This window comes from Manacus candei, unplaced genomic scaffold, assembly GCF_025592945.1.
Source record: "Manacus candei isolate 608988 ecotype Guabito, Panama unplaced genomic scaffold, ASM2559294v1 h1tg000050l, whole genome shotgun sequence".
In the NCBI taxonomy this organism is placed as follows: domain Eukaryota; kingdom Metazoa; phylum Chordata; class Aves; order Passeriformes; family Pipridae; genus Manacus; species Manacus candei.
In genome coordinates, this window is record NW_026138098.1 from 28,401,756 (window position 1) to 28,414,684 (window position 12,929).

General features: G+C 39.0%; 1 protein-coding gene across 9 annotated transcripts in view; it reads right to left on the reverse strand.

Annotated features, from left to right (window-relative positions):
• The window catches only part of LDB3 (LIM domain binding 3), a 122,429-nt gene that overhangs the window by 53,108 nt on the left and 56,392 nt on the right, over positions 1 to 12,929 (reverse strand). For 8 of the 9 annotated variants that reach the window (XM_051799822.1, XM_051799829.1, XM_051799828.1 and 5 more), the window contains exons 5-6: positions 4,721 to 4,743; positions 1,323 to 1,526 (exon numbers count right to left, since the gene is read on the reverse strand). In XM_051799822.1, the coding sequence (XP_051655782.1) occupies positions 1,323 to 1,526; positions 4,721 to 4,743 (227 nt within the window). The remainder of the gene's footprint in view (positions 1 to 1,322; positions 1,527 to 4,720; positions 4,744 to 12,929) is intronic. The other variant, XM_051799827.1, reaches the window with a different exon arrangement.

Here is a 12,929-nt window from a genome sequence, read left to right on the forward strand (position 1 = left end):
TCCACAGATGGGAAAAGACAAGGCTGTTTTCCAGTCCAGTAGAACCACTCCTGGTGACTGGAACTGCATTTGAGAGATTCTTTTCATGTGCTGCTTATAAAATGAAAAGGATCTATGTACTCAGCAGTGGAATTTTATAATCATCTGATCACTTAAATAAGCAATTTTTTTAAACATTACCATTTGCATTTAGTAGAAAATTCCAATATATGATAAAATGTCTCATATAATCCATGCCTATGAAAGATGTGAATCATTATAAAGAACAGAGAATGAATGAACTTCTCTCTTTGTACTTGGCTAATTGGAAACATGAATCTACTCAACACCTGTGGAGATTCACTGAATCATGGTCAAAACTTGCTTGGGATTGCTTGGGATCCATCATTAGGTAGAGCTGTGATGCAAAAAGTTAGTGGGAAAAAAATATATATATAAAAAAAGAGAGAAAAATGGCCAGTAAAAGGGAGCAGAAGCAAATACATAATCCAGGTTCATTTTGAATAAGCCTAAAGCTAACATATTGAGAAGAAACTATGTTAAAGTGTGTTGCTGTACCTATGTTTGGTGTCACATGAAAAGAAGGCAAGTTTGATTTTGGGTAGAAAGACACCTGGCAAGAGAGAAATCTGGCTGCATTCATTGCATGTGTAACTTCAGTTAAGTTGTAACAGCTCTGGATAAGTTAATCAGGTGGATTTCCAGAAACATGCACTGGTAAAAGCAGAGTTATTAAAGATCAGTGGCTTTTGCCATAGTCCAAAGGGTATGTGTAAAACATATGTACTGTACGTAAACCAGGGAGAGGGAAAATACAGCAAAACACTCCATTCTGCAGAATAAACCAGTAGCCAGTACTAAATAAATATTTTGCATTCTTCACATATCAATAAAAATTCCACCCCCCTTTCCTGTTATTCCCAAGCTATGCATATAATACAGTGATTATTACAAAGCATGGTCATCAGAAATGAAAAGCCATCCAATGTCATATACAGAGCACTAGATATATTTTTGTGTGGTTTACCAGTTCTAGGAGGAATACTAAAAGTGAAAAGTTAAAGTATCCCTGACCATGGCAGACTTTTGGAACTAGATGATCCTTAAGGTCCCTTCCAGCACAAACCATGCTACGGTTTTCCAGTTATCTATCCTTTTAACTTCAAAACATGGAAGTGCTTTTAAACATTGTCTAGTATTGATATGTATTTTTATGTATAATATACCCAAATAAAAAGAGTCCAGGAAGAGCAACCATGTCATGCAGGCAGGGACTGTTACCATGCAGACAAAGAGCATTCCACACGAGGAAATGACCTTACCCAGCAAATTCTCCACCCTGGGCTTGTGCCTGGCCTGCAATTGCATCCATGATAGCATCCTGGGAATACATGCTGATCGGGGTGTTATACTGGGCGTGAATTATAGTAGCCTTGCCACCAAGGCCCTTCACCTCAATGGGTTTGTGTGTAGACAGGGCAGAGTCCTTCAGGACATTGGGGTTGAAACGCTCCGTGAACTCCGGGCTGGGTTATGCAAGAGTGAGGTTCCACAGGGAGGGGAAGGGAAGAAAGGAGAGAGGCGTGAGAGTTAAGTGAGAGAAGCACCACTGGCAGAGGAGTGTGCATGTCTGTTCATGGCATCTCACCAGCAAAGCTTCCCATCACAGAACAGGAGACAACACAAGTACCAAGTCACAGTTAAAAGCTGGCTGTCCCAATGGATGACATTTGTGTGCTGGCTCACAGATGTATAAAGAGGAAAACAAAGGTGAAATAGCTGTCACTGCATTAAAATATCATGACAAATCCCTAAGTATTTATGTGATACTAAAATTCTGCTGCTACATGCATATATACCTGTAAGTGTACACAGACATACACACAGGTATATGTGCATGCCCATGGGATATACATACATACTGCACTTTATCCACTGCATCCATTCATGCTTTCAGCATTCTGACAAAGCACTAGGAAATGCAGTCGGGTGAACAGATTTTTGGTCCTCTATTATTTAGAAGGTTCCAGAACTTTCTGTCTGGATTATTAATCACAGTGAAATTTAGTTCTTGTGCCTTTTAATAATCTTCAAGGTTTTCCTCACAAAGACTAAATCTTCCCAAAATCTCTGTACAGCCAGCCCCAAGTGCTGCTACAACATGATAAATGCTCAGTCTCAGACCAAAATATCCTACATTGCAACCAATGGGACAACTGCATTTGGAAGAGTGGCTGCTGCAGCTTCCATTTATGAGGAAGGACTTTTATTTGAGAGACTGAGCCCCAACCAAGTTAAATAAAGCTCCCATTACATCAGAGCAAGCCAGTTTAATGTCAGGCTGCAGCCAAACAGCACCTGGCTTCCTTGTAGGGCCAAGTTGTACATTGTTGTAGCCCTAGAGCAAGGACTGAGCATTGCCCAGAGTTTCAAGGAGAAAGTTAACCCTCAGCTGTCAGACACTGAAGTAGCTGCTCTTCTCTAACCTATGGAAATCAGATGATTCTCTAGTCTGCTCTTCCTGTCCTGCCAGCAGCAGAGGGATGCCAGCAGAATAGATTCCATATGCTCACTAAATTGGACAAGTTTTTCTCTTTACACACACAATAGTTTGCCTGTTTGCCATGGGTTAACCCCAGAGGGTTAAAACTGAACCCTCAATCCAGCATGGAGGAAAAAGTAAAATCAAGTAAAGCTGGCAGCCATCTGACTTAATCTTCCAGAGATCATCACAGGTGATGTGCCACCTCTGAACCCAGTCAGGGGATTCCACTATGTTTTCAGCCTTTTGTTTGGTGGGATGCCCTGACTGAAGACAGACAGAGAGATACACATATCATTCCAAACACTTGACAGAATATTGACAGCCACATGCTCAAGGAACAGAGACACATAAATGCACATGCTGCATCACAGCCACAGCCTTTAGATACACACATCAACTTTTTAAGGGAGGGAACCAGGAAGCTGCATTATGCACTCAAAAAGTGAAAATTGTCTTTTTACAGAGACATTTTCACATTTAAAATATATCTCCATTAACTATTCATCAATGATGACAGTTTTATTATTACACTGGCATCATCTGTTGAAGGGTGATGTGCAGGGACGTGCAGGTTGCTACACTGAGCATGAACGTGCCTTACTTCAACAACATCATCTCTTTTCTTTGTAATAACCTAAATGATCACATGATAATTACAAACACACAGGTCCTCAAGATCTTGAATTTAGTATTCTCTTTCCTCCATGCTGTTGAGTATTGAAGAGATTCTAAACCCAAGATCTGAGAAGATTGTGTGAATGAAAGGACAGAGGTTAAATATGCCACCTTTAAAGAATAAAGTTCTAAGCAGTTGGTTTCCACAACTACAGAAATCAAAGCTAATAACATCAGAACAGCCTAAACTTCCCTAACAGTTGCAGCAGGAGTGATTTGGGTTTTCACTTGTGGTCTTTAAACAGTTTCAGTGATGTCTTTCAAGAAGTTTTAGTCACATTACACATACCAAGGCAAAACTTTAACTGATGTTAACAGGATTCCCATGAAACTAATAGAAAAATGGACAGGTTTTCAACTGCAGAGTTTTGTTCATAACTCTGGAGGTAGAGAGAAGATATTAGTGCTTGTGAGGGGTGTTGCTCTCTAGGACAAAGTGGCAGAGGTAAGGCTGCAGGAACAGCTGGAGCACTGCTGCAAAATGAATGGGATCTTCTCCTAAGATAGAAAAGGATTGGAAAAATAAATGCCAAAGCAAGTAAGATTAAAAACACCCCAATACTGTGACTTCTGCTTTCTAAGACAATTGTGTCAGAATAATTATCAATGTAAATTGGCTAGGCTTTGTCACACCAAAGGAGTTCCAGTGTTTGCATGACATCACACCCACACCTCACTAAAATCAACTGAGAATGCCGGATCAGTGTAAGTTATGTGTATTAAATATTATCTCAACTTTTATGTATTCTACTGCTTCTAACCTTGTATTGTCAGTTTAAATTTCACATTTAACTATGAGAATTATTTATTTTATGCTGAATTTAACCCAGTCTCTAGAAATTTCTGGATAACATCCATTTCAGGGACAGAAAGTGAGAGTTTAGAGATAATCCTCTGCCCTTAGAAAACCAAAGATCAAAACTGAGGACTCTGTGAACTTTCTTAAATAAAGCAGATTGACCATATTTTCAAATAGTTATTTCTTGTTTGGGCAATACATTTACTAAGGTAAATGACTTTGTGGATTTTTTTCCATATCTGTATCTCATACCAACCTGAACTTGAATTTCAGCGGAGTGGGGCTTTGGAAATTAATTTTATGTCAAAGCTCAAAGTACATTGCTAATAATACACCAAAAAAGGCTCAGATAATGCTCAAAGTCTGAAGGTATGAAGGCTACTGAAAGATTTAAGAGGACTTAAACCTGGACTGTAGAAACAAAAGCTTTTGAAAGCCTTCCCGAGAACTGAGCAGGCTCAGCTGCCAACTCCATTGCCAGCCTTAGAGCCTCACCAAGTGCGTGGTGTGCTCAGAAGGGAGCACTGCAGGACACCAGAGGCAGCACAGGATGCTGGCCATACCAAGCAGGTTTTTAGAAAAACACTTCCACTCGCAAGCAGACACAGCAGGAGCACAGGGGACCATGCTACCCCAGAAAACACATCTTCACATACATAGCAGAAGACAAACATTTGGCACTATATAGAAGTGATACTAACTTGGCAGCGGTGTTGGTTATGACCTAAAAGAAGAGAAAGAGAACAAACAACATCAACCACACAGAAAAAGTCAATAGTTTTTAGAGTGCAAAGGGCAGAATGTATTTATGAAAGCTTGCTACAGGTTCTTTTCACACCATCTACAAATAAGAACAAAAAGTAAATGTATGCCTAAAAACCCCAACATGATTAAGAAAGGAAAAAATTTGGGGATTATACTTGATCCAGTAGGACTTAGTAGGGTACCATGGCATTTTGGCTGACCCTTGAACATGATTTTATTGCTGTACGTCCCTAAAAGTACTACTACCAAAGTGTATGGGGGGAGGGAGCAGAGGGAATAAAAAAGGATTTGCAGAGTATATTCTCATCTGAAAATAGCATATGAGTGGTAGAAATTATATTTTTCCCCCTAGATACTAAATATTCAGGGATGAAGTCTGTTCTCCTCAGGCCACCTTCAGAGTTGGTTTTGCAAGACTGATTTTTTGGTCTTTTACATGCTGGAGAACATCCAAAAAATACACTGGTAGATGTTTTAAATCTAAAGCTGAGGAAAATGCCTTTGTATTTAACAAAGTATTGGCTTAAATCTGACTGTACTTACATTATGCCAACAGTGGTGTAAGCCAATTAGCCTCAGAATAGTCATTCCTAATTTTATTCCATGTGAAATGAAGCAAGCTGTGCATTATGTGTTTTTTGGGATATGGGTATCAGGATATTTTATTGGTCTGGTATGTATACAGTATGAGAAAACCACCTGTTCATGCTACATTTCTGCTTTGCTGCATAAAGGAGTGACAGTGGCTTGCACAGTAATTCCAAAGCAGCACAAACCAGCTAAAGCTGGGAGTGATGAACAGTGTGCTCACACTGGACTGTGGTGTATTTGTTAATAACAAATAGCAGTAATGGGCTAGGATGTTTATTTTAACTTAGTTTTTCCCAAAGCTTAAAATACCCACATTTTGCTCTTTTCTTGGTTGAAGACTAATCCATTTTATTTTGTGCAAAATAAAGAGGAAGAGATCCAGGATCAGTTAATAAACTTTTCTTCTTACTTAGCTGCACAGAATGCTGGTGACAGAACTGGGCACTGAACCTTCCAACTTGCTGCTGTGACATTTCTGTATCTGGGACCGACAGAAAATACTGGACAGCAAAGTTATGCTGACATCTCAAGTGGATTTGTCTCCTTCTGCTTTTGCCTGGCAGAACCTTTGATATTACTGCTTCTTTCTACATACAGTCCTTTTGCCTTGGCTCATCCAACAGCCTTTTTCATGATCAAAGCCACTCTGATGAGCCAAGCTGTAGTAAAGGCTTTGCATTTCTGCATTTTCACGGTAAAACAATATCACAGATCACCTTCTGCAGCTACTGGTCAGACTCTCAGATAAAAATCCTACATTAAGCCAAATGTATCAGTTTGTTACAGGAACTGGTAGAGGTATATTAGGAACAAGCTGCAGCCTGTAAGCACATTAGTGATCCTATATCCATTTTAGGTTTATGCAGGACAGTTGGAATCATTTACAAAGAAACAATGTAATAGTATCATTTTCTGACTACTCCAGGCCTCTACCTTACATATAAAATAATATTTTAAAGGCAGAACAACCATCCCTAAAATACAACTTAATTAGAGGAATACGTTTGCATATAAAAATGTTAAAAGATAAAAATCATTATGTGCACACACTAAGAAAAGCTCAGTCAAGCTTTTGAGATGCAAAGAGGCTACTACAGCTTCCTTCAGAAAGAATAAAGCTTTGCTTCTCCTTATGTTTCATATGTGATGAGAAAATTCCCCCCAGTTCAGAGCCACACATTACTTTAGTTTGATTCTAAATATGGACATGTATGAAACACCCAAGTTGCTGCTCACAGAGGTCACAGGGTGAGAAGCCAGTAACCCAAATCACCTGGCATGCACTTGTGGGACAGGTATTTACTGCCCTTGACCTACAATGTGAAAAGTAACTCACACTGGAATGAAAAAGATCCACATGTTACAAACTATGACTCACTCTTCATATTTATTAATACTCTCCAGAGCTTCCAGCACATCACAGCACGCTCTTAACAGGCCACCAATTTTTACCCTGGGTCAAGGTGATAAAGCTTTAATGTAAAGTGTATCAGAGAGACAGGTGCTTTGCTATTCTTCACAGATCGAGGAAATAATTTTAAAATTAATTTTAGTTCCTTGATAGAATTTTCCGGAGGATTTAGCTAAACCTCTAGTAGCAATTCACACAAGTTTAAATCATTTAGTGAAAAGGACATGGTATTGAAATATGAAATATACCTAAGATCAGCCCCCACACCTGAATTTTTCTAACAACTTTTACCACACTAAGCACAAGTTCATGAATTCACAATGAATTCACAGTTGGAGCACCATGATATCACAATCTTTACACAGCATCTCATGTTTTACTATACGATAAGAATGTCCCCAACGAAGTCAAGAGCTGATCTTGCAGAGCTCACAGTGCTTTCCCTGTGCATTCTGTCCCAAATATCCACTATGAGATTGAGATTATCATGGATAATACCAAGTCCCAAGGTAGTTACAGGTTCTGTGTGTTATTCTCCAGAGAGCAGGAGAGATGCCTCTCAGTTCATGGGTAACAGTCAAGTGGGAGTGGGAATGACAGCATTCCTGAGCTCTGAATTTTCTCTGCAAGTAAACAGAGATCTCAGAAGAGTTACCTGAGAAGACACATTATTTAGTCCCTCAGGGCACTTTCATCTTTCCAGAATGTTCCTGGGCTGCAGAATAAAGCTGATTTTTAAAACTTTCTTATTTGCTTATCAGTGCTACAGATATTACAGGCAGATAGACAGAAACTCTCCAAAATTGTGGTCAAACTAAAAAAAAATAAAAATCTCAGATGGTTGTTCTAAGGTAGAACTTTGCTTTGTAATTCAGGGCACTGCCACAGGCATGCACTAAAATGTTCACATATAAAGGGGACATAAAACACAAAAAAGCAGCAGAGTGAAGACAGGGAAGTGTTTTCTGCAGGTACATCTTTTTTGCACCCCACTAATCACTGTGATATCATGTAGCCCTATTGCAATGCCCTCTGGCATGAAAAGAAAGGCTCACATAGACTTTGATGAGTGATGGATGCAGCTGTGTTGTAATTCTGATAACAAAGTCACAATGCTGAGCTATCCAAAATACAGCCAATTTACCATCACCCTTGCAGATGTTAAGGAGGGTTGTGAAGATAATGGGAAAAAGATAGTGAGATATACTCCCAGGAAACTCTGCATATTGAAAAAAAGACAAGGATTAGTATTCTTCAAGAAAATTATAAATTAAGAGAGAAGCATTCTGAGGTTTATTTTGCTGATTTTGTTAACTGAAATAATTTTCTTCTAAACAGTAATTGCTTTTCTTAATTATCCAAGTATGAGAAGGGAGGATAAGATTTTTGCAGATAACTTAATTAGGATTGTTAATGCCGAGTCCTCAAGAGAGTTACAATGAATCATATAAACTGCCTGAATCATCTAGAACACATATTTATGCTCTTTTATAAGGATAAAATATCCTTAGTTTGCTACAACTTAAAACCCCTTGGTTTTCTCTTGCAAAGAGCTCCTGCAAAGAGATATAAAGTACTTGAAGATATGCATTTGCTATCAGACCTCAGTGGACTGTCTAAATTTTCTGTTTTTCCTTATATAGCCAAGTCCCTAGTGTCAAAAGTACACGTTTCCCCATATTCATAATAAGAAATTCATCTTCATTAAAAAAAAAATCCAAAACACAAATAAACTAAAAAATTACATTTGTTTGCCAATTAATACACGAAGGCAGGAAAATTAGGAAAACCTGTTTCTCATTGCTCTTTCTCATGTACTGTAGTCCAAGGTCCTCATTTTACAAACCTTCTAACAAAACAGTTGATCTGCAACAGAGTAATATGTGAAACCTTGGACAGCATGGGGTCAACTATCTGCAGATTGTTCATTGGGTACATACAAGTTAACAGCAAAGCTAATGGATGCAAGACAGACAACGTCCAAACCAGATAATGTCCAAAATACTGCAATTTTGACTCATTTTGCATAGAAAAGCCAATACATTAAGGCAGGAATTACAGCAGGACATTCCAGTAGCCGAGAACATCAGATCTGCTGGTCCAAGACATTTGTCTTTAGCAAAGAACCAAAGATCAGACCTGGCTGACAGCAGCTGCTCTAAGGGCCAACAGCAATACTTGGTTCTGTGAGACTGCAGGCATCAGTAAAAACTGCTGAGTGTCAGAACCCCAAGATGATCACAGTCACTTCAGTCCTAGTGTTCCTCCTCATGCTCTGGTGACTATTGCCAACCCATCTTCAGATACCAAAGCACAAGACTTATCCTGTGATGATAATGTGGATATATCTTGGGGGCTACTGGAAAATTTAATGATTGTTCCACACCTTAATCATGATTACCAGATAAAAGCACAATAGGGTAGGTACTATTACACTCATTTTTCAGCAAATTCATTACTTATTGAAATATTAAATACGTTACCTACCCTCTAGGAAGTCCACCTTCTGAAGCCCTTCGGTTGAGACTTAATTTATGCATCTCAGCCATTTCCCTGAGAGTCTCTGCTGAGTAAAGGCCAATGGGGTTGTTATACTGCCTTGCAGGGCTCAGCTGGTGTGCAGGGCTATTGCCACCAGCCAGCACGGGGCTTGGCTTGGAACCTAGAGTGCTCTTTGCAGGTGAAATGTCAGGAGTCACAGACTGAGAGGACATGGAAGATCTAACTGTGGTAGTCTTTAAGGAGGAAGAACTATTTGAAAAGCTGATCTCTTGCTGGCTGAGGTAGCCTGAAAACGTTCCATTGGTTGCTAAACCACTACCCACAGGCCCAGTCGCCGTGTTAGTTAGAGGGCTGAAGGTTGTTCTGTTGCCATTGATTTCCCAAGCAGGTTCCTGTAGTAGCAAACATGCAGGCCAAGAAAAGAAAAAAAAGAAAAGAGCAATCATAGAACACATGCAAAAATAACATCTGCAATTACTGCTTTAAACAAATTGATAAACTTGCAATAAATAGATTTGGGCCAAAGCATTCAAACTTTCTGGGAAGATTTTCAACAACGAAATGCATTGTTTCCAAATAAGGGAAGCAAAACATACTCAGGCATTTTTTACTGGGTTTTAGTTGAAATCAACAAATAAAGCTTAACATTAAAAGAGCATTTGCTATCAGTCAACCTCACAGCAATAATTTTATATAAACACAATGCTGCCCAATAATTTTTAGTATATTTAAAAACCTGCAAAAAACATCTTGAGGTCAGAATCATTTTAGATAATATACAAACATAAAAGTCAATGCCATTATTAGAAATACATAATGATTCTAAACCACACCATTTTCCATTTTCTACTTTCCATGAGTGCACTGTGAGTTATGGAAGCTCACACATGGCACTGCTTTCCTGGGCTCTGGTTCATGCTAATTAGGCCATGCAGCAGGGTTAGCAGATAGACCAACAGGTTTGAGGACAGGCACTGCTCCACAGAGAAGGTGTTTCTATGGATCATTCCTGCATAATTTACACTTGAGGGAATATATGCATGACTACATTGATGATGTGTGCATGATCCCACTGTCATGTCCCAGATAATATTCCTAACTAGGACACCAGGGTGCAAGTCACAGGAATCTCTCCTGCAATAGCTATACCCATAGAAGTCTGTGCTGGTGCTCAAACTGGAAACCATCCAGAAAATAATCATCCTGGAAAAACACAGTCCTACACTTCAGTTTCATAAATGATTCACTACTAATGCAACTTAGTTAAACTAAAATAAAGGTGATATTAAAAAAAGAAAAATAGTGCTTTATCAGCAACACAATGCAGGTGATAAGTTGTCATGTGAGTTCTGAGGCATGTTCATGTAAAACTTCTGTGCTTTTGTTGCCTAGAAACACCTTATCACTGCTTCAAACTCCTTCTGGTGCAACACCTGGGCCTGAAGGGTACTCAGCACCTTGTGGGAGGCACAGAGCACCATTAGGGTTAAATTGCCTCCTCTCCTTCCAGCCACTGGCAGCGTGTAGTGACCACAGCTCTATACTTTCTGGAAGCCAGTCTACCTGAAATAAGGACAATTTTATTACAGAAAAATAGGAAATTCTTTTTCGGGTGGGCATTTTATACCTTTACTCTCGATTTTGCTATTCTTTCACTTCTAAAGGCTTGGTGACAGGAATATGAATAGCTAGATTCTGATGCTGATTATCTTTAACATCTCTTTAATGTTTGCCATTTTAGCACCCTGAATGCCCGAACTCATTAGCACCTTCTAAAAGAATGAGTTACATAGTTTCAAAAGCTGTTCTATTCCTCACTTCTGTTTGTCTGTAATTATGTTCTTTGCATTAAAAAAAAAATTCTACAGCTGAGCTATCCAATGAACTATTTGAATGCTTTGCAATTTACAGATTTTTCTAGAGCTGGGATATTGTAGTTTATTGCAATAGCTCCTGGCTCCAGCCTGACTTGGGCTCCATTGCTTTTGTTACAGGAAAAGGATCACTTCAGCCTCTCTCTGTGGACCTGGACATGCTGCAGCCATAGGCAGGATCCAGATGCTCACAGTTAAGAGGCCCAGCAGGAATGCTGCCTGCTGCAGTCCAGCTCAGGGGAGGGGGACAGGCAGGGGACACTGTCCTGAAGAGGGAATGGAGCCACAATTCAGCCTCAGTGAAAGCCAGTTCAAGAGCAGGTGGTGGCCTGCAGTGACATTTTGCCTCATTTGGGCTCAATCACCATCTTTAACATCTTACACTCATCTTCCCCACAGCCTTGCATGAAACACAGGCCTGAGAATAATCTGCCCTCTGATCTTGTACTTTTGCCACTATTAGTTATCATTAATGTAATTTACTAATTTTGATACTAAGGTTCACTAGAAAAATAAATATTTATGTTGTCCTCTTGGATTTTTCTATGAGAGCATACATTTGAAAAAAAAATCAAGATAACATGGCCTGATTAATTAAAATTTATTGGAAAAAAACACCCTAAAGGTCTAAGGATAAAACATTAAACACATTTAAGATATTTTGATTCAAAAAAGTAAGACAGATAAAATGAACTGAGATAATTTTTCTCGGTTATAAACAGGAAGAGATTTTAGCTGGCATTAATAGCTGCCTGAGGCTGTAGGAACAGATAATCCTAAAAGCATTTTTCAGACTATGCCTTTTTAAATAACTACATTTGAAATACATACTTTGGTCACTATAAACTGACACTGAAAACAGCAAATAGCCTCCCTCTCAGTGGCTTGTTGCAAGCTTTGAGATATCATTAAATAAACAGAAAACAGAGGTTGTCTATAAAAATGTGTTGAAAAAGAAGCACAAATGCACAAGGCCTCGTTCAAAAATTAAGTCATCACTTGTGCAAATGAGTTTTACATGCCAGCAGAGAGGGACAAAACAATTATTAAATAGAAAATAAGTATAGAGGCAAGAGAGAAGAAAAAGGATATGCCAGAGTTATATTTGTTTGTTACCCTGAAAACTCTGTGGCTCTTCGTTAACTGTGGGTTTCCTTTTTAAACCTCAAAATAAAAAGGACATGCAAGGAAAGCTGATCAAAAAGTATCAGTTTCAACTGTTAATGAGAGAAATGTCAGATTTTTTTTAATCCTAATGCATTTTCAAAGTTTTTGTGTTACTGGACAGTAACAGTAGGCAAAGGGAAAATTATAGGATAGCCATAAAAATGATGGCTGATAATTTTGCTCACCTTTATGATGTGGATGGAATTTTGGTTTCACTTCTCAAACAATTACTAGCTGGAACACCAGCATGATGGGAACCCAACACTAGAATTCCTAAGAACCCAGCAGTGCCAGGTTTGCTTTCTCCATTTTAAGGAAGTGCATCAGAGAGCAGCTGTATAACTTCTAAGGAATTAACTGCCCAATCATCAGCATATTTAGCTCTTTCCTTCTGTGTTTGACAAAGAATCCCTCATTCAGCTTATTCCTGGTAGGGTATTTTTGCGTTTTTTTCCCCCTGTCCAATGGCAAAACCAGATCAATGCAGCATTTCTGAAACCATTTCTGTCTGCGAGGGGCAAATTTCTACTAGTGAGCAGCAGCCCATCTTTGGGCATCTCATCGCATGGAATGCAGCCAAACATGGAATGCAGTAACAAG